The sequence below is a fragment of the Arvicanthis niloticus genome, chromosome 3 (genome assembly GCF_011762505.2).
Source record: "Arvicanthis niloticus isolate mArvNil1 chromosome 3, mArvNil1.pat.X, whole genome shotgun sequence".
Lineage (NCBI taxonomy): Eukaryota > Metazoa > Chordata > Mammalia > Rodentia > Muridae > Arvicanthis > Arvicanthis niloticus.
This window is the reverse complement of record NC_047660.1, coordinates 22,591,846-22,614,427: the sequence shown is the minus strand read 5'-3', so window position 1 is coordinate 22,614,427 and position 22,582 is coordinate 22,591,846. Positions and strand designations below refer to the sequence as shown.

At 40.9% G+C, this 22,582-nt stretch overlaps 1 protein-coding gene across 34 annotated transcripts in view; it reads right to left on the bottom strand.

Annotated features, from left to right (window-relative positions):
- Positions 1 to 4,950: 4,950 nt before the first annotated feature.
- The window catches only part of Klf12 (KLF transcription factor 12), a 401,439-nt gene continuing 383,807 nt past the window's right edge, over positions 4,951 to 22,582 (bottom strand). For all 34 annotated transcript variants that reach the window (XM_076930661.1, XM_076930662.1, XM_076930665.1 and 31 more), the window contains one exon: positions 4,951 to 14,069. In XM_076930661.1, coding sequence (XP_076786776.1) covers positions 13,888 to 14,069 — 182 coding nt within the window. In that variant the 3' untranslated portion in view covers positions 4,951 to 13,887. The remainder of the gene's footprint in view (positions 14,070 to 22,582) is intronic.

The window sequence follows — 22,582 nt, the reverse complement described above, 5'->3', positions numbered from 1 at the left end:
ATATTAAAGAATCCCACCATATATTCAAAAGTCTACAGGAATAGGAGGATACAATTTCACATATTGGCCAAACGCATGCAAATCCAATCAAAGAGAACTGCACTATGTAGCTGTATCAACTTCTCCGAGGATGTGGGGACATTAGGTCAATGAACAAAAGTGACAACTACAGAAACAACATCCACAAACCCAAAGCCAACAGCACATGTAACTCCAGGATACAGATACGGGATCATTATGGCTGAGCTGGAGATTTCCTATTCTTTGTTCTAAAATGGGGCTTCTTGTTTCCAACTTTTTGAGTTTCCCATCTGTTTTGCAAATGGGATATTAGTGTCTCACATGAGAACTCCCATCTTATATAACTTAAACCATCTGCGAAGGTAAGGTGCAATCTGTATGAGATTTCATAATTAGTTCCTTTGGATCCTAAGACCATTTATAATCGAGTATAGGAATATTTAAGAGACTGCAGGATGGATATTTACACATAAGAAATTAGCACTTGGTGCTTTGCTAGCTTGGAATGACTAAGAGAAATTGGCCTTCGAGAAGTCAATCTTGTGACTTAAATGTGTAATTTCAGCAATTATGTGGAATTTTAAAACTTTGAGTTTACATAAAAAGCCACAGCACTTGGGAGATTTTATGAATGCAGAGATTGATTTTGTTCTTAAGAGAAAAGACCCCCCCACCCCCCAGAGCTCCCAGGGACTAAACCACCAACCAAAGGGTACACATAGATAGGTCCATGGCATCACATGTAGCAGATGATGGCCTTATCTGGCATCAATGGGAGGGGAGACCTTTGGTACTATGGAGGCTTGATGCCTCAGCTTAAGGGGGATGCTAGAGGGGTGAGGCTGGGAGGCAAAAGGGAGGAATGAAATGGGGCTTTGGCAGGGGGGGGGGAGGGAGACTGGGAATGGGGACATTTGAAATGTAAATAAATAAAATAACTAATTAATAAACAAAAGATACAGAGGAAATAAAAAAGAGGTGTTCACCGGAAGCCTTTTTGTGTGGAAGCACATACCACAGACAAGTCACCTACGCTGAGCCTTTGACTGAGGCCACCAATGATTGTCTTGCATCACATCCCACAAAGCTGACCCTGGTACCTCTGCTTTTGGTCACACAGGAAAAAAGGTTAGATTCTGAGGTGACAAAGATGAGCAGGATCTTGAGAAACAACATATGGATGCCATTAGGGTTTTCCAGAAGAACAAAGACAACTAATACGTGTCTAGTTCAACACAGACATTTATTTTGAACGAGTTAGTTTATGGAGCTAAGGAGATAGTTTAGTTGATTACATCCTGCTTTGTAAACGTGAGGACATGAGTTCAGTCCCTAGCACTTTGGTGTGGAGGTGCAGGCTTGAAATCCCATGCTGGAGAGACAGAGACAAGGGGATTTCTGGGATGCACTGGCTAGTGTCCTCTAGTCCAACAAAAGACTCTGTCGCTAAGAAGGTAGATAGTTTTTCTAAGGCTGACACTTGAGGTTGTTCTTCAGTGCCATGTATTTACTTGTGACTCCAATAAACTCCAGCCTATTTCAGAAGTTTAAGGATTCTGTGTTTGCTGCACTATTGCAAAACTCCAAATCAGTCATCAAATGTGGTCCTATCTGTGGACTCTAATTCAGCAACCGATGGCCTATGCCACACTAATGTAAGATTTCAGAGTCATGAGAATGAGAAATAATGGCTAATCCTCTACAGCATCCACTGTATGGCCTGGTCTATGTCCATATCTAAGGAAAGAGCAGTCTAAGAGGATAGCAAGGCTCTCGTTGGGATGCTGTGCTGACCTGTAACTTAGCAACAAACTAGGGGATCTGAAACATGAGTACTACAGCAGCCCATGGCACAGACATTTAGTATCTTGCCATTCTTTACAGGATAATGGATGGCAGTTAGCAATGGTAAGACAAAGGTCATCTTATGCATCTTATGCCATCTTATGCATGCACCTATTTAAAGTTCTGTACCTTTCTTGAGTCAATCTGTTGTCAGAAGACTTGCCTGATATTGTTGATATCATCATGACCTTGTACAACCTCTCTCTCTCTCTCTCTCTCTCTCTCTCTCTCTCTCTCTCTCTCTCTCACACACACACACACACACACACACACACACACACCTGCACACACACAGAGAATGAAACTACAAACAGGAAAAGATCATGTAAAAGTTGTCCCTGTAAAAGAGAATGTGATTTATTTCAGAAGTGCACAATCCCTCCTATATGTTGTGTAGTTCACTGGTGAATTTAGACTAAACAGGAAGTAGTGTAGATTATATTTATTACACTGTTGGGAGAAAAATATATTAAATCCAGACAGCATGAGGACAAAGCACAAGCAATCCACTGTGTTGAAGAAAGCCATGTAACTTTGGTAGGAAGACAATAAACTATGTACTAGAAACATAGTGGTCATTGGGGACTGAAATAAGTTTTCAGGGCTCTACTTTTTTCCAGTACTGACTATCTGAACACACACACACACACACACACACACACACACACACACACACACAGCATTCTAACTGTAAGCACATTCTCCACTTTTAACTGTTCTGTGAACTGTTTCCTAGTCATCCAGTTGGAACCTATAATGAACAATGAGACCATCAACTTCGAAATTAAAAATCAGTTATGTCCAGACACCCTGCATCTAGCTGCATCTACTGAATTTCCAGCTACCACCATGTAATCTTAGGCATTGGCATGTCTAGGAATCACCTGCCTGAAGTGATACCAGGTAAATCAGAACATCTGATGTGCTCTGGGAGACTTGTCTCAATGGACTACTGGATGATACAGTGTCGAGGGGAAACTGATGCACAACAAAATAAAACAAACAAACAAACAAAAACCAAACCAAACAAACAAACAAAAAAACAAAGCCAAAGACCTGGTTTGGCTGCTTTCATAGCCTAAAGAACACTTTTTTTTTTAAACTGGCTTAAATGATATATAAGTCTAACAATCAACTTCCTATTTTATTAAAGACCATATTGAAAATGAAGTAAGGGATAAGCCTTGTAAGTGCTTCTACCCCAGGCAATAAATCTAGAAGACAAGATTTGTTCATTACTGGTCTCTGCCTTAGAGGGGCATTTCTAAAGATGTCACCACTCAAGGTATTGCATTTTTAAAAGCAAAATTGGACTATTGGCGGGGGGGCCTGGAAAGATGGCTCAGTGGTTAAGAGAACTGGATACTCATGTGGAAGACCCATGCTCAGTCTTTCCACATCCATTTGATGGCTCACAGCTGCCTGTAACTCCAGTTCCAAGCATCTGAGGCTTTCTTCTGACCTGCATGGCTACCAGCTACCAGGCATGCATGTGGTACACATACATCAATGTAGAGAAAACACACACACACACAACACACACACACACACACACAAATAAATAATACTTTTAAAAATGTATTAGAAATTAGAACCACCAAAATGGCTCAGCAAGCAAAGGTAATTGAAGTGTATGCCTGGCAATATAAGTCCAATCACCAGAATATACATAAAGTGGAGAGAACTGATGCCATAAAGTTGTTCTCTGATCTTCATGGTGTGTTAGCATGCATGCTTACACACACACACACACACACACACACACACACACACTCATATGCAAATTTACACCAAATTTATAAAAACTGCTTCACAGCATCAGACTTTAAGAACCATATACTGTTAGTGAGTTGTTAAAATGTTGTGTAACTCCCAGGAAACCACCTAGAAGGCTTTTTGTGGTAGAGAAAGAGACTTTTCCAAGACCCCTCAGTGATGTTTCAACAGGGGTGGACTTGAGAAAGTCAGAAAGTAATGTTGATTTGACTTCTGCACAAGGTGAAAAGGGATGGGCTTTGGTGCTGAGGGGACATCAGGTACAGCTTGCAGGCTCTGGCCAGTTCCTTGGTATGTAGTAGAATAATGTCACAGAACTCACTATTCTTTTGAAAAAGAATTTGAGGCAGTGGCAGGGTGATCCAACATCTCTTTGGCTCTCTGGCTTTTCTTTGCAGAGTATGAAAGACATTTTGATAGGCTTGTGGTGTTTTGTTTGTTTGTTTGTTTGTTTGTTTTTTTGTTTTGTTTTGTTTGTGGATGATCAAAGGTATCTACTGAATGTTGCCGGCTCACCATTACCCCTGATTATCTCACCTCCCACTCCTTACTTCCCATCCTTCTTCTTCTCCTGATGGCTAAGGGAACTGATCCCACAACCAGACTGACTGGGAAAGTTTTGTAAAGGGAGAACTTCACTTTTCATTTCCATTCCATATTCAATAGAATATGGCTAGATTATAACCTGAGATTTTTGGAATAAACAAAAGTATTGAAGATGCTGTCAAGAATAATTTGCAGCCATTTCTTTTCTAGAAGATTTTTCTAGCTCTTCAACTGGAGCATACTAAGTCAGCAAGAAACAGTTTTCATGAGTTTATTTTTAAAGATAATTTACTTATCAATGGTCTTATTTTCAAACTCTGCAATAGCCTAGTTTTCTTTAAAACGCAGAGAGAGCAGCCAGCCTTGCCATGCTCCATGAATCATTCTATGACACACAGAGTTTGACAAAATTGCAAGTCATGGGATTCGATTTTGAGCTGTGAGAGATACATCTTCTGGATCTCACAGCTTTTCTGGATGCATTTCTGGATCACACAGTTTTTCTAGATCACACAGCTTTTCTGGATACATTTCTGGACCATTTTTGGGTGAGTTAGTCATTAAAACATTAGGAATCTCTTTCTAGGTGATGGTTGTTGCAAAATAAAAATCTCACTCTTTTTAAAACACAGATTTGATCTTCTCCCTGGTTTCAATGTACATAGCAATCAGTAAAACTTCCCTAACAAAGGTTTAATTAGAATGGTTAATAACTATGATTTCCAAAGAGCCTGAGTCAGCCTTGGTAATAATTAGGGAGTCTTGTTCCATACAAAATGCTTTATTTAACCTTCATGCCTTCATTCAGATAATTATACAAATGCATACAGATAAAGGTTTAAACTCTATTTCAGTTCACAGCTCAATTCATAGGAAAGTTGAATACAGAAAAGCGATGCACCAACAGAATATGTCTGAGACACCATTGAAAACGATAACACTTGTTCATTTAAATCTCTGAGAATAGACTGGAATAATCTTCTGAGAGAACCTCATTAGGAGAGTCTCCCTTTTCATTATCATAGGGCAAAAAAAATCACCATTTTACAGTAAAAAGGAAAAGCTCTGAGTATATTTACAATACATACACTATACATAAATACAAGAACAACACTTACATAATATTAATAAACTTATAACAGGAGCTGCCTAAACACTACAGAGTATATAAATGCGAGGAAACTATTAGGAAATTAGATCTTTAAGCTGAAGAAATAAATTCACTTGCAATTAAAACTCTGAACAGAAAAACTGAACAAAGATTTAAGAACTCAATATATTTGCTTGCCAGCATCCTTGGGGGACTTTATCCTTTAATGTGTAGGCTCTCCTCTGGGCACACTAACTCTCTGGGTCATAGGCCCTAGAGTCTTTTTGTAAGATTACATCCATAAATATGAAACAGAAGCAGCTCATCTATTTACTTTGCTGTGCAGAGGTTTCCAGCCTAGAATAAGTAAATGACGTTTTCATATTTTTACACAGAACGATCTTGTGATCCAATCACCATGTGTAATGAGCTCAGTGTTGAGGAAAAGCAAAGAGATGCCTGCTTGATTTGGCCAAAGATGATGTTTTTCTTTATTCTCATATGTTTTTTTCAGATATGACTGGGAGATTTATTCAAAGGATTATGACGTCTGCACTGACCCCCCACACAAAAGAGCAACGTCTAGACTACTACTAATTATAACTAAGTCATTTTAAGTGGCAGGTGGGTATATTAAAGGTGGCCTGTTCTCATACTTTCACAACACAGACAATTCCTAGTACACCCTTCTATGGACAAACATGAATTTGCTGGTTTCTCTTTGTAAAAGGTGATCATGATACACATAATTGCATTATGAGGCAGGATGATGTAATACATAAGACAATGTTTTCAAGCTGGTTTTGTTAACTCGTTATCTCACATCCATTTATAGTTGCTTTGCCATGTGATGCAATGTGTCCCACATAGACACGGACAAAACAATGCAACCACCATTCCATGGTGGTTCAAAGACGAACCTCCAAACACAACAGGTTGTACACACACACGTTGATAGGAAAGAGCCTTGCATGGAGGCACCAGTGCCCAGTTGAATGATACCTACTGAATGTAATCATTTGAGGAACAAAATATATTCTATGGTTTGGGTACACTCCCAAAGTTCTGCCATGGGAAAGCTAGAAACATGAGTAGGGGAAAACACAGCTGTGATGGTTTATGTTGTATTTTTAGAGAACAAAATGAGTATAAAAGGAAGATGTCAAAATATTCCTAAAATATCTTAGTTTTCGATTGCCTGGACACTTTTACTAGTAGACTTGGAGAGGAATTCTCTCTTATAAACCCTCATTTCTCAACAAAGATTAATCTCTGTCAAGGACTTGGCTACACCTGCTTTTGAAAAAACAGTAATTCATAACTAGAGTCACTGAAACACTTCACATTTCTAGAGATGAAATTTGGGGAAAAAAAAAACGGCTATTGATGTGACTATTCCCACTTGTCAACCCACTTCGAGTGGTGGCATTGTCATCTGAGAAATAATTGTTGTTGAAACTCAATTAAGTGACAGGAGTCCCTGTCTGCAGGAGGCTACGGACATAGACCCTTGCTTTCAGCATGGAAGAGAAGTTGTTTATACAGCTTTTATCTCTTCCCCAGCCAACTAACAGGGAGAATGATCATAATTCAGGAGATTCATTTTCAGAAACTGAAACACTCTGAGAAATGGCATTCTTAATGTTTTCAAAGTCCATTAGCGCATCCATGAATCAATACTGTCAGAGACCTTCTATGCAGACAGGGAGGGATTTCATTTCTCTGATGTTAGACAGCTCCTCACATAAAACTCAAACTAACAATACTATAAGCAAATTATTTATGAGACTATTTAAAACATTCCAAGGCAGCGCTGTTAAGTGTGAGGCCTGGGAAGGACCTGTCCACTGATCTAGATGCTGACGTCACTACTCATGGATACCTGTAAGGGTGGCCTCTGCAATCAAGAAGTAGCTCTAGTCAGGTGAGGGTCTCAGATGCCTTTTTACAGATTATAACAGGCCTGTTATGGAAAAGGAAGAATGTAAATTGAGGAAAACTAACTGGGACAAAATTGTAGTAGGAAGTAAGAAAGGTTTTGAAGATCTTGGAGGCTCTGGACAAACCTCTGAAAGAAAATGCCAAGTTTAGGGAGATCTCTGGTTCAATGTTTATCTGGAATGATCCCCCATCAGTGACTTTGCAGGAAGGTTTGGATCTACTATAGTCTCATCATGTGCTAGGCGGTGTCCTTTTATTTTACCTTGGCAGGGCCCTCAGAACAAAACTGAATAAAAGACTGGGAACGTGGCAGCCAGGAATAAGGAACAGGGGTGACCTTACAAAAGAAGGAACACAAGCTGCAGAGTCAGGAGGTTATGTAATCCCACTCTACCCATCGACTTAATCCACGCCTGTGGACATCTCAGCCATTCCCGTTGTGCCTCAGTTTCTCATCCATGAACTGGAGAATGATTATACAGATGGGAGGTAATGTTAGAATTCTTAGTGCAGCAGTCAGCACGTAGTATTAATCAGGGGTAGCTATCGTTTTCCCCGTGCACTGAGCTTTGAACCTTAAGGGATACTTTAGCACTTTTCGGACAACATAGAGGAAGAAGGAAGTCAGAAGGTCTGACTTCAGTGAGACTAGGGAACGCAGTGGCTGTGCTTTGACGTGGCGCCTCTCTGGTTTTCCCATCTACCTCCTGATGCATTTGCTTCCCCCTTCCTTTTTGAGACAGAGTAGGGTGAAGAGTGGATGGTTTTCACCACCTGAATTTGGGCCTGGAGACTGCTGTTCTGCTCCAGTATCATACGCTGTCTAAAACCTGACTGTGTATTCTCCGCCACACGTTAAGAACTGTTCTTACTGAGTGTTCCCTTGTAGCCTCAACAGCTTGTCTGGGTGGATTCACGCTTTGAGATAGCAAGGCCGGAGAATAGGCTGGGTTCATGTCTATATACAGTCGCATTTCTACCCCCGACTCTACTTATAGTTATAAAATAATTTTAAAAAAGAGCTTGTGAACTTCTTGATTGTACATCATGAGGTAACTGTTAGGATTAACTAAATAACTGTCTGAAGGCCTTCACAAGTATCCGAAGACTTTTTTTTGGGGGGGGGGTGGGGAAGAGGGATAATTGGTCAATGTGCATCTTGAAATGCTCCTTGATGATACAAGGGTACATGTCAGGTGAAGAGAGTGAAGCCCTTAAAGACAGACTTGTGCACTAAATGGGTAAAATGAAGCAGACAAAAATATCCCTTACAGTTCTGCTCTGAGTACATCAGTGTTTGTAACTGAGGAAACCCGTAGGAGCTATACATGCTCTGTCATAAGTCTGAGGTCCATCACAGTCAAAATCTTTATCTGAACATTATAATTGTCATGTACACTAAAGATAACCTTAATCTCCATATATATCGCCTGCTTATATTCAAGTAAGGAAAATGGAATATGAAGAGATAGTAAATTGCAAATAAGATTTGTAATGCTTCCAAGCGATGAAAGCCCTCTTCTGTGGGTTTGCATGAACAGACTTAATTTACTATGTGCATTTGTTTACTCTGTGTGTGTGTATGAGAGAGAGAGAGAGAGAGAGAGAGAGAGAGAGAGAGAGAGAGAGAACTCAAACTGTGCAGGAAAAACCATGTATGATAAATAATTATTGCTGTGTGAAAGTATAGGATTATCTCATTGGTCATATTCATTGACAGGCACTTTCAGCATTTAACTCATTTCTGAAAAATGAGCTTGACCCTTTTCCTATTGCCACTGCAGACTCTTAATATGTGGTCGTAGCCATACACTTCACCTCATCCACCTACGACTACACCAGAGAACAATCCGTCTGGAACTTAAACAAGAGTAAATACCTGTGTTTTATTTTGTTTTTTAAAATCGAGAGCCATCTTGTTGAGGAAGAAGATACGTGAGAGGGGAGAATGATTGCCAGATGATTCTTTCTAGAATGAGTAAGTCCCCATTTTTTTCAGTCCCAAGGAAAGACATGACAAGTTTGAAAACATGACTTCATTGGAGTTTCAAATCATTCTGGCTAAACTATGACAAGTGGCCACTCAGCTCTAACCAAGCACCAAGAACATCAACAAGTGGGACCAGTTCCCATGGCAACATTGCTAATTGTGTGTATCATCCATACACAAGGCATATCTGAACAAGTGTTTTTTTTTTATTGTGATGAAAACTAGAAGCTTTTCCCCAACATACGTCATCAAACTATTTACAACCTCTGTAAAATTTGCAGGTTTGAAAATACTTTTCCACTATCACATATGTTACGAATACAGTAAAATAGCGTCACTCTGTTTTTAAAGATGCAGTATCCTTCTGTTTTATCTTCTTATGAAAATCTGAATTTCTATTGCAATTGTTCAATATTTAGCATATTTAAAATACCAATGGGCATGGGTTGCTAAACAGACATTACTCTATAATGAAATTGTGAAAATATAGCATTTTAAATTTTTTATATACATTTCTTATCTATAAAACGCAGGCAGAGTTACATAGTATTATAAGCTGATTCTCTAGTTGGGTAATAACTTACATTTCTACATAGGATGGATTATTACAAATTATTTCTTTAAAAAAAAAAGTTCTTTGTTGATATTTATTTGCCTGCTGGCTGCTGCATATGCAGATGTGTACACACAGGTGCATGTGTTGGGGGTGTCTGTCCAGATAAGTGAAAGGCAGTGTGGGAATAAGTAGACATGTACTATGGAAGACATGACTGGCCAAACCTCTTTCCTTAACTGAGCCAAGTCCATTTGAGAACACGTCTGCGTGATACACAATCTCAGGCAAAGGAAAGAGAGAGATCTGGCTGGTGGCCTACATTTATGTGATAAACTTACAGGCAATGGTAAAGGATAAACTCTGATCTTGAACTACGAGTATTAAGGCTTCCTGGGCCTATGTGGTCATCAGCGTTAGCTTACATTTGATCCTTCCTATGCAGGCTGTGTGTATGCTGGTATTAACACTGCTTCAGTCCTAAGAATCCTCACTGTACAAGCGATCGGACAGCCTCGTAGCAGCATCTCAGCTACGTTTCTAGGCAGTCATTACAACAAGACAAAGGCATGTGAGTACAACCAAAGGCCTCACCTCACCAGATTGATTCAATTGCAGCTTTGGTACATATAATAAACAAAGCACAGACTAAGGAATACTGCATCTTTATCTGTATACACGTTATCATTCTAATGAGCTGATCTCAAAGTGCAGACTTCCATTTCCGTTCCAGACCCGAATGGCAATCTGACGTTAAACAAGTTGAATGATAATGAACACAGTCTTCTCATGAGCTGTTTCCAAATTTCAACCATGATGAACATGGCTTTTCTAATCACCTACAACTTTCGTGTGTAAACACTGAAGCATTTTGAAAGCCCCCCCTCCCCTAACTCATCTTGTTTCCCTTTTAATCTTTAAAGTGATATTTTAAAGTGCTCATTTTATTCATGTAACCATAAGACTGGAATATAAGGGACTCTCTGAAAACCCCTAATAACCCAACTCTTTTGTCATCAGCCTTTAAATTGCAAGGAGACAATTGGTTCTCCATGCCGTGTGCGAGGTGTTCCCAGGCACACACTCCCTTAGCTGCAAGCTGAACCACTTTAAACCTGAAACCAAAGCCTGCTCTGCTTAGGAAACCACTGAGAAGAGCTTTAGGATCCTATCTCTCTTTTTTTGGTAGCTCATCAGACACTGTGCTTTTCTTGAAGCTAGACTCACATATGAAATGGGTGGAGGCTTTTCTGTGCCCAAGGATATCCCATTTCCTTTAGTCTCAAACCACTTTCTGTTATACTGGAAACACACCTAGGAGGATTGGTTATATCCCCCAGACAAGGGCCAAATAAGTTTCAGTTCTTGGGCCAGATCAGGGATGTATTCATTTGTGCTTGCATCTCTTCTAAAAAATATCGATATGTCAAAAAGAGGAAAACGCTGTAATGGTGGCAGGTTTTATCCATTTACCTGACCATCTCAGTTTTCCCCTTACAGGGAGGGAGGGGGAAGAGATCACTTCCCCCAAGTCTTCCCTATGCTGTTAGAGAGGTGCGCCTCATTTAGTTCTGTGCTAAATTTAAATTAAGATGTCAGTCAGGAAGCTTCCCTTGCCTGTCAGTTCAGTGAATTCTCCCTGTAAAACTTGCAAGATGCTTCTCTGTGGAAAAAGGATTGGCTCTTATGAGAGCTGCCAGAACGAAGCCAAATCTATACTTCACTTGAGTGACTCCCTCACTACCTGCCAACTAGGCCCTGGGGCCAGCGCTTGGAGGATCCTGCTTGTTTGCTACTGTCAGTGTTCTCTGCCCTGGACAGTTACTAATGCTGGCATGCGTCAGGAAACCTGTTTTTATTCTGAATGATTACAGGCAATGAGAAGTAGGAAGTGCATACAGTACAGATTAAAAAAATGTTCCAGTTGGTATATAAAAACAACAACAACAACCAAAAAGCCAAAAACGAAAAAAACAAACAAAAAAACCCCTGCTGGCTGGTAGGTACCAACCTGTGTAGCTGAAGCTATTTATCATAGAACTACAGCCCTTGTAGGAGGGAAATTGCCTGATGAAGGTTTTAGACCTGGCAGAAAATATAGATAGAGCACATATTTCTGAAGCTGGGATTTGACCTGTAAATCATGATACTTTTGCCTGGACATTTATTAAAATTCTTTTAAAAGCTACCTGACACAAATGGTTCTCCTTGTAAGTTCTTGTTCTGTCAGAAGACAATTATCCTAATTAGAAGCTGATACTATAAAGGATAATTCTCACCAAAAATCATTTTAGAATGTGCAGGCATTTAAAAATGAGCTAGGAATCTTATGAGGTGCAATTCCCCAAATCAAGTGTGTCATTGAAATATATTGCAAAGGCCTTCACTGGAGACCTTTTATATTGAAACTATAAAACGTCTTAACAACAATAATCTCACCAAACCCAATTGCCACAGAAAGCTGGAAAAAACAGCAGCTTTTAGTGGGGACAAAATATTTTGGAAAGAGTGCTTGTCGGGCATGTATTGCTTTTTCTGTACATTTTGCTAGGTACAAAACGCTTCTTCATTTGAGAGGAAGGATGGAACCTAACTTTGCTCTCACCCTTCTCCCAGGATGAGCAGGTTGTCTGTCCCTGCGGATGCCGATGTGGGAGCATGGGGATGCTGGGACAGCTTAAAAAGTGAAATGCGTAGAGGCAGACTCTTGGCTCTCCCAGTTGGAGAGGTAGCACCAGGACAGGCTTTCCATGGGGACACTTTTTCCACGGACTCATGCCCAAGTGGAACAGACCCACTGGCTGAAGAGTTAATCCTCAGCTCTGCCTCCCTTGCCTCTCTAGTCACCAAATAACTGTTTTCAACCGAGAAGAGGGGAGCATAATCTTTAATTGTGGTACTTAAGCAGGTAGGGCAAGCAGTGGAAAGACTACCTCCGTGCTGGATGTAACTAAGACAGCTGAAATGCTGGGGTGTTTTTTACAATCCCTTTAGTAAGTATGAAGATCGGTAACGTGAGTCCTCAGTGGAGTTATTGTAGGAAAGTCTTTCTATTCATTATTGCTTTTCTCCTCAAGAGGAGCGTTATTTCCATCTCTGCTTTGTCTCGTTTTCACGTTCACTGACTTTGCCTGGGCAGCTCCACCTCTTTCCTTGGTGCCAGTGTGTCTAAGAAAGTCCCCCTCCCCTCGATTCCTTGTAATCAAACACTAAGGGCAGGAGGAGATGGTGCCTAGGTGACAGAACACTGCAATTTGAAGTGGGACAGTGGTTATTATTATTGTTATTATTTTAGACAGGCTCTTCCTATTCAACTACAGAACACCTCTGCCAGTCCATGCCAGGGAGGAGCAGGACTAGCCTCTGAGAAACTGCTCTGCCCCTCTGCTGGAACAGATGCACAAAACAGAATAGAAACAGAACAGGAACAAGCAACAACAAACACATGGAAGGACTCAATGTTGGTTCTTTTCGAGGATGGCATGAGGACAGGGTATGAGCACTACCTAGGTCTGCCATCGCTAGCACAGAGCGTTACTTCTGTGAGCCTTTCTTTTCTGGGTAATGTGTGTCTCCAACTGCCCCTTCCTTTCTAGTTCATGCTGCTTGGTAGTAACAGACTGGATGTGTGTTCTAGCTTACTGAGATAGGAACTGAAATTGTTGTCAAAAGGGTTTGGAGTTGGGGTGGGGGTGGGGGTGAGGGTGCCATGGAAGAATCATCCAAACTGAGAAGGGTCTCCTCTAACCATCAATTTGTGGTAGATGACCTTTAAGGGACTGATAGCAGAGTGTCTGCCAGCTCGGAAAATGTACAAGCTACAAACATCTTTTCGATGGTAGAGGACATAGCATGAAAAACAATGCCTGTCTCTTCAGGACCTGAGGCGCTGAACTCCCAGGCCAGCGTGGACGCAGACGGCGGCTCTCTCACGCATGTGGTCATGATGGGGGGGTTACCTTCAGGCCGAAAGGAGAAGGGTTCCTTCTTGTTCCTGCTCTGGTTTCAGGCACCGTGGGAATGGCGGTGCCCTTGACATTAACACTGTAGAGGGAACTCAGCCCTGCTGAGTTAGTTGCTCCTGAAGAGACCCAGCTCTTGCATGTAGCTGGACAGGAGCCTTCCTCACACCAACATGTGCCTCCTACGGTGCAGCGCCAGGTGGTCTGACCTCGAGAAGCTTCGGTCACAGTCTGCACACTTGAATGGCTTCACTCCTGTGTGTTTGCGGTAATGCCTGGTCAGTTCATCTGAACGGGCAAACTTCCAGGTGCAGCCTTCCCACGTGCATTTGTAGGGCTTCTCTCCTGGAAGAAACAAAGACACACAGTTTTGGGGTTCCATCCTTTTTTTTTTTTTTTCTGTAACAACCCAGCCACTGCTGAATGCTGGGAAAAGTGTGCTGTCAATGGGTGTTCCATTTGGCAGGTCACTGTGAGGAAACCTTAGCATCCCACCAGGGGCTCTGGGGACAGAGAGGTGAGGTTCAATTTCGTCTTTCCTGCTGTGACATCAGAGAAGTCAGTTAACATTTACCTGTGTAGCTAAGGAGTGATGCTACCTGGTTTGCTTGTTTTACTGGTGGGCTAACGAGAAAGAGGATGAACACTTCAAGTCTGACTTAGCTCTAGGGCTGGAAGTCACAGAGAACACTGAAGTTACATTTTAATAGGTACCCTTTCCTGCAGGAGACCCATCACTTCCAGGTTACAGGGCTTTAGAGGACATAGTGTCCATTTCTGTCATTCGGTGTATCCATATCACTTCATTAGTACTTAAAACAACCCAGACATTAGACATATGTTATTCCCAAACATCTACATTTTCTTCATCCTTTGGGAAGAAATCTTAGATAGCTTAGCTGTGCCAAAAGAAGTACGTTTTTCAAGACTGAGAACCAAACTGAGCTTGAGGAATCCTGAGTTTGGACTGTAAAGTCCCTGTAAAAAGTAAAAAAGTGTGTAACCAGACCCGGGCCCTTCAGTCAACTTGTAAGGACAGTAAAATATCCAAAGCCTGTGCTGGAAAAGATAGCCTCTGCATTGTCTAATGGGCTCCCAGGGGGAACAGGACAATAGCTGACCCGGGAGCACTGTTTTCCTAGCTCTCTTCCAAATGGAAGCTCTGTCCCCGTACGACCCCACAAAACTGGTATCTCCTGTCCCATCTGTCCAATGGACTACAATGAAGGGGCCTATAATGACGACAGGGTAGGCAGCTGATGCTAATCCTGTGTGTGGAGCTCCCCCCCCCCCCCACTTCACAGGTCAGAAAACTGATGTTCAATGTGCAAGGTAAATTACCCAAGACCTTGGGGAAGATGTGCCTGGATCTGAATCCAGCACCTTCCATTACGATACAGAGGGACAGATTAATTCTGATTCTAACTAAACTATTGCATCCTCAGACACAGTTTGTTCTATGCTTAGTCCTCTTACCCAATTTAAATCCTATTTGAATTAAGCCACTAATACAATATACAGTGGCCTTATTTTGAAGCTGGTGTCCTCTATGGCTGAATTCTTAACAAGTCTGGAGCCATACTTTTACTGTCCCTAGAGCCTAGGCTTAAGCAAGTTCCTGTAAGAGAACTGTAAAGCATATGTTTTTAACTTTCTCTGTCACACATGCACACACTCAAAGCACGTTTATGCAAGCATGTGTATGTAACACACACAACACACACTGAAAGCATGTAGGTGTGTGCAGCACACAAACACACAGAGACAGAGACCAGAGATACAGAGACAGGGACATAGAGAGACAGAGAGGGGGAGGGAGCACAACAGCAGCAGCAGAAATGCACAGGAAACTTCTAATCCCTATAAGTGAAATGTATAGGTAAAGTCCACATGGTAAAATTTGAGCAAGCTTAGAATGAACCTTTTTTTTTTTTTCCTAATTCAACTGTTAAGTTAGTGCTGGGTCTTAGGATCAAGTAGCCTTTTCAGAAGAGAGTGAGTAAATGGTTCAGATGCAGGGAATCTAGAAATGCTGAGACACTAATTGTGGCCACAGGAAGCACCACAATACTCTGAAAGGGCCCATTCAAGTAAGAGCATCCTGATTGCATTGACCAAAAACCTCAACTTCTAATTCATTCCAGTGTTCCAAGGCTGTAGAGGGCTACCTTTCCACTACATTTGTATAAAGCTCAGCGATTGGGCTGTATGTGAGTAGGCCGGGTGAGGAGAGGAAGAGGAGGAGGAGGAGGAGGAAGAAGAACTAGGAGGAAGCAGAGATGTAGGAGCCATGAATGACCTCGAAAGTATTGAGAGCAGTCCTGGGTAACAACTTGATATCTAGGTTAGTCAATTAGTTAACACCTCTAATTGTGTGGCCATCTTGTTAATTGAGCATTACTAAACATATAAAACCATTGGATAATCTTTAAGCATTAGAGCCTCATTTCTACTGGGTACTGCATGGATGGCAGGATGGTCTGGGCTCAGCCCAACCTTGTGGAGACAGCGGGACAGATTGGCAAAGCCATCTCCCAAGCTGGAGTCTTGTGAGTGGCAGGGCCTGTGTCTCTGGCCGCCTAAGCTGTGGCCTGAGCAGAGCAACAGTGAGAACACGTTGCCACTGCTCGTGGCCTCAGGCCTAGCCTAAATCGGAAACATGGCAGCTCTGTAACAACAGGTCAGATTGGGTGCTGCCATTTTAAAATATTAAAGTAACACAAGGAGACAAAATATCTAGGCTTATTTCAACACAAACCAGGCAAGTGTCTAACTTAGAACGAATTGAAGATCTAGAACAGAATGTATTCCTGACAAGGAGTAGCATGTATTTACGTGTTTAATGTTGCTGATAGATTTTTTAATTCTTATTGTCTGTATGAGTTCTGGCACCTAGTGCAATATACATAAACTTTTCAAATGTCCTTTCTCCTTTACTGGTCTGAGTTAACTATTTGTTACCAAGAGATGTCTCCTAACAGATTTGTGTTACGTGATCACCCAGAGAGAAAGTGTCAAAGCTAGGAAGGAAGGGGAAAAGATCATCTCCTTTCCACCCTTCTACTGAAAACTGCTTTCTTTCTAATATAATATATTCTGATTACGGTTTCTCTTTCCTCTATTCTTCTCAATTCCCTGCTCCCCACCTCCCCTCTCATCCAGATTCACTCCCTTTCTGTCTCTCTTAAGAAAATAAACAGGCTTCTATAGGATAATAATAAAATAAGATAAAACAAAAACTATCACACTGGAATAGGATAAAACAAACAGTAGGAAAGGAACCCTCGGAAAGACACAAGAAACAGATATAGCTACAGAGACCCTGTACAAATTACACACACCCAGGAGTCCCATACAAACACTAAGCTGGAAGCCATAATACATATAGAAAGCATCTGTATCGTAAAAAGAGCTGTCACTCTTTTGTTTGTCACTGTAGCCATTTTAACAGGTGTAAGATGAAATCTCAAGTACTTTTGACTGACATTTCTCTGATGGCTAAGGATACTAAATATTTCTCAGCTATTTAAGTTTCTACTTCTGAGACTTCTCTGTTTAGATCTGTATACCTATTTTAAAATTGGGTTGTTTTATTGAAATATAGGGGGTTTTTTTCTTTTCTTTTTTTTAGTTCTTTATATAATTTGGATATTAGATCTCTATTGGATGGAGGGTTGATAAATATTCTTTTCCTATTCTGTAAGGGTGCCACTCTGTCCTAATGACAGTGTTCTTTCCTGTGTAGGAGCTTCACACTTTCACGAGGTCCATTTATTAAGTTTTGATTTTAGCCCCCGTGCTCTCATTGTTGTATTCAGAAAGTCTGAGAGAGGCTCTTTCTTCTTGGGGGTTGAAAAACATTGCTCAGTTGGTGGTAGGATGCTGTGTGTTTCTGTGTTGGTAAGGAAGTAGCAGATGAGATTAGAACAGGGTTCATGGACCCATTCCTCACTGCAAGGGAAAGAAAGGATGCATAATTATGAAGCTGACAGTATGAGGGTAACTGGGGGCAAAAAGATCCAGGCTCACCTCATGGGGCATGGGGGGAAATGATGTGGCTGAGAGATCAGACAGGCTGCATGCTGTCTGTGGACTAACTGAATTTGCTTGTCTAATTTAAGCACATATAGTCTCCAGTTTCCTTTTCACAGTTTTTTTTTTCAATTTAATAATGGTACTTATGTCTTTTTTTTTTTTTTTTTTTAAATTGAAAAGCATATAGAAGGGATTGGTGAGCTGAGCTGACCTCTTTTAAAGGTTGAAGAAAATGTGGAAGCAGGATAGGTTATACTTGCAAACGCTGAATACAAGTTAAACATCAGAGTCTGTAAATGTTTTTGTTGGCACCTGTCTACACTAACTTGTTTATACGTTGTTTTCGTTGATTACCAGAGGGGTCAACATTGATCAGTTACAACACAAAACATATGGCCTTCTGTGTACTAAAATATGGAGCATCTGGCCTTCTATAGAAAACCCACCGGACTGAGATCTAAGAGATGGACGCTTCTGTTTATGGTTGGCTTTTTTGAATATATGTTAATTTATTCAACTACAGTATATATTACACATTGCTAGCTTGGCATAGAGATGTTAGTAAAACACTTGGGTTTTGGTAGCCAAATTTTCAAAGTAAGATCCTGAATTCAAAGGTTAAAAGTCCTCTCAGTCATACATACATGATATTTCTGTTTTGTTGCATCATTCTCCAACATAATTATTTATTTGAATATATGTTCTCTTTTCATCATCAAGCCACCAGGTTGTGTTATAATAAATTATTTTAGTAATCACACTTTAAATATAATTTTTAAAATTGCCATTATTTGGTACATATGATATGTACATGTGTGGGGGTCATAGCAACTTTATAGAGTCATTTCTCTCCTTCTATGTTCATGTGGCTTCTGGAGATTGAAACCAGGCCACCAAGCTTGAATGGCAAAGTCCTTTAGCCACTGAGCCATTTCACACAAAACATAATTAACATTTTTAAATCTCTTTCTCTTTCTCTCTCTCTCTCTCTTTCTCTCTCCCTCTCCATCCATCCATCCATCCATCCATCCATCCATCCATCCATCCATCCATATATGTATGTATTACCAGTGACTCAGGGTGTGTGTGGAGTATGCATATGTGCAATTGCACACATGTGTATCTGAAAGGACAACTTGACATATTTGCTTCTCTTTTTCTATAATAGGGAATCTAGGGATCAATCTCAGGTTTCCAGGCTTGGTGGCAAGCTCCTTCACCCAATGAGCTATCGCACTGGCCAAAAACGTCATCCTAATTGATAGCTGTAAGTTCTCTGTCTTTAATTGTGCACCATGTGGCATTTACATGTGTGTATATCCTTTTGTATTGCTTAAATTATGTTAAACACATCTAGTTACTCACTTATGCATTTACAAGGAAAACTTTCAGAATCCTTTCTCCTAAGAATTTGAAATATCATTACTTATGATAACCAGTCAACTGTGCATTAATACACTAGTACTTACTATTCCCATCTAACTGTAACTTGGTGCTGTTTGCTCAACTATCTCCTATTTCTGTTTGGCTCGTCCTCTGACAATCGCCCTCTGCTTTCATCTTTCATGGGATAAACTTTTTGTTCCATGGATTAGCAAAACCATGTATATAGTCATTGTCTTTTAGTGTCTGGATGCATGTTATTTCCTCACAAATCATTTAAATTAAGAGTCCTGAACAAGAGGAAATGAATGCCTCTCTTATAAGACTCACACAACTCCATGAGACTTTAAAAAGTATCTTCTGACATAGGAAAGTATCGAAGGTGAGGGTCAGATGCCATGTGGGTGTGGCATAACTCTCTGAATGTTCACTCATTTCCAGAGATGATAGCCCTGCACAGTCCTGCTCCATGTCCATCTTCTTTACACACTTTACTCTACTGAGTCTAGGAATAGATGCCTACATTTGGAAGATCAGTGTGTGTGTGTGTGTGTGTGTGTGTGTGTACCATTAGTAATTAAAGTCATTTGTGTAGCAAAAGTAAGTTAAATAGTAATTTTATAGTGATTAAAAGGTGATGAACTTGAGGGGAGCAAGGGAAGAGTTGGATGGCATACAAAAAGACGTAGAAATGATGAAGTAAAAGCTGTACTCATGTGGGGCCGTGGGCTGTGAGAGGCAGTGGGGAACCCAGTTGAGTCTGCTTCTAACCCCGGAGACCCTGAAGGGACGGTAGGAGTTGGAGGTACTCCTGGGCTTCCCAGTTCCTGGTTCTTCTCTTTTAGCTTCAGCCATCTACAGCCCCTCCCAAAGAAAGGTTTGTGGCCTTCGGTCACTCTTCAGTCACGTAGCACAGGTAGTGGGTGTGACTACAGGCCACAGAGCCTCAAGACATCTCCATATTAATGAGCTATCTAAAGGCCAGGGGGCATAGCCAATTAAACATTCCTTCTCAGACCCTCTTCCTACTTACAAAGGTATTTAACCTCAGGCCTGCCCTGAGGACACGGGGTACACCTTCGTCCACTTTCCACCTTGACAATAAACCTTTTAAAACCGTGGACTTCCTCTTGTCTTTGGGGTCCTGCCATGGAGAACCAGTAGAGGGGCCCTTCAACCAATGAGCCGCCACCTAATCTCCTGCTGAGGACCTCTCTGCCTTCCAGCCTGCCAACTCAAGCAAGCTAGTCGAGCCAGCCATGACCCAGAGAGTTGCCGTGACCAAGAGCCAAGAGTCTCATTTTCCTGCCGGAGCTTCTCGCTCTTGTGTTCTCTCTCTCTCTCTCTCTCTCCCTCCCTCCCTTCCTCCCTCCCCTTTCGACAGACATACGGGACCCACAACTCAGCCCAACAGGACCCACACCCATGTGTGAGCTACAGCCTCACATACTCGTGTATAAAATTCTCAAAAATATAATAAAATTAAAAACAAAAAGTCAGTCTATTCTGACAAAGTGGTTGTTCATTGTTTTGTTACTTGAAGAAGCTGTTGCATGGCAACATGCTCTAAAGTCCAACAGGTAACGTGAAGTGGACTAAGGTCGCGTCTTGTTTTCTGTTTCTGGTAACTATGAGTTTTCAAAACAAAAAATTTAATTCCTAGACACTTTGTTAGTACATTAGAACCACCAAAATCACTGGTACTCTAAGTCACAACTTTGAGTTTCTGTTTTTTTAAATCCACTTTCATTGTTTAAAGGGAGTATTAAAAGAATCAATAGTAAAATGTAAAAGATCTCTTAAAAGTTGTGATGTTAAAAATGTACATCCCAATCAATAAATCCATGTCACTGTCATATAATTTATAATGCACAAATCAAAATATTGGATCATCTCATATGTACTATATTCCAGAACTTTTTAAAAAAACCTAATTAACTATTAATATTGAATCATGTCAATATCAGCCGTGTTTGCAACTGGGAGAGCTTCTAACACTTTGTTTTTCAACCGGTTTGTGACTATAAAACAGGGATATTTTTATTTATGTATATAAAGAAAATGAGCCTTTGACTTTAAAAAGACAGCCAGTGGCAGGAACAGAATGCGAAGTGAATTTTATACAGCATTAGTTCTATGGAAGAGTTGGCTAAGAGTTGGACCCTAGTGGCTCAAATCTGAAATATTGTCATTTGTGAGACTGTGCCAAGAAGATTCACCCCGAATTTGACACTGTTATGGGGTATAAAGAACGTTCCATGATATTCCTGCTACAGATTAAGACTCTTAAAAAAAAATACAACACAACAGAGCAAGACAAGGACATAGGCGTGAACAATATAAACAGAGCAACACCAAGGGTTGTCTGCCTGCTCTTCATAGCTCTGTCTTCACCAAGACAAACTGCTCTGACACTGAGAACATCTCTGATAATTTCTTCAGGAATAGCAAGTATTCCTTAAGGTTTAATTTATTGTTAGCAGAATCCCACACATATTTTATCCTAAACTGTTTTCCACAGAAATACGATGAAAACAAAAATATATGCCTTCCTCTTTTGTAATAAACTATTAACATGGAGGGATTTCTTTTTGACTGTGAGTATGCTGTGACCACTGGCATGCCTGGTGCCCACAGAGGCAGGAGAGGCATTGGATTCTCTGTGACTGTAGCTTCATATGGCTGTGAGCCACAATGTGGGTGCTGGGAATCAAACCTGGGACCTCTGGAAGAGCAGCCAGGGCACTTAACCACTGAGCCATGTTTCCAGGCCCCATCATACCTTTCAAATTCCATTTAGAAAAGAGGCTTAGGCAATGAACAAATACAAATGTCACAGGCAAAATGTTTTAAAAACCTATTTAGAATATTCACAAAACACCTGGAGACTGGGACCTTACTATCGGACTGCTATTGACTCTCATTTCTTAATGTTAATTCTATGAAAGAGGATGAAATTATTGGCAAAAATTTGGTATAGTGCTGTAGCAACAAGTTAATAATTAAGCAATAATTTTGTTGTTGCAACACAAAGTAAAAAGGTAAAAGTAGAACAAAGAATACAAAGACAAAGGTGGCTGGCTAGTTGGGGAACACGTTGCCACTCCTTAGCGGTACAGTTTAGCTTCCCTTTAAGCCATTATTTTTGTTGTTGTTGTTGTGACATATCACAGTTTAATAAAGCACCTTCAGCATAATCTTAAGACAGCAAACACAGCAGATGGGAGTGAGGGTACCTGGGGGCCGCTGAGATGGCTCAGCGGGTGAGGGAGCTTACCATAAGACTGGCCACCTCACTGGAATGCAGGCAACAGTGAAAAGAGCACATCAACTCCACAAGGGTGTCCTCTGACTTCCCCGTGTGCACTGTGGTGTAAGCCTCTCCCAACTCCCTCCCTTACTACCACCTCCACCCCCTCGTCAATAACAACTTTTAACAA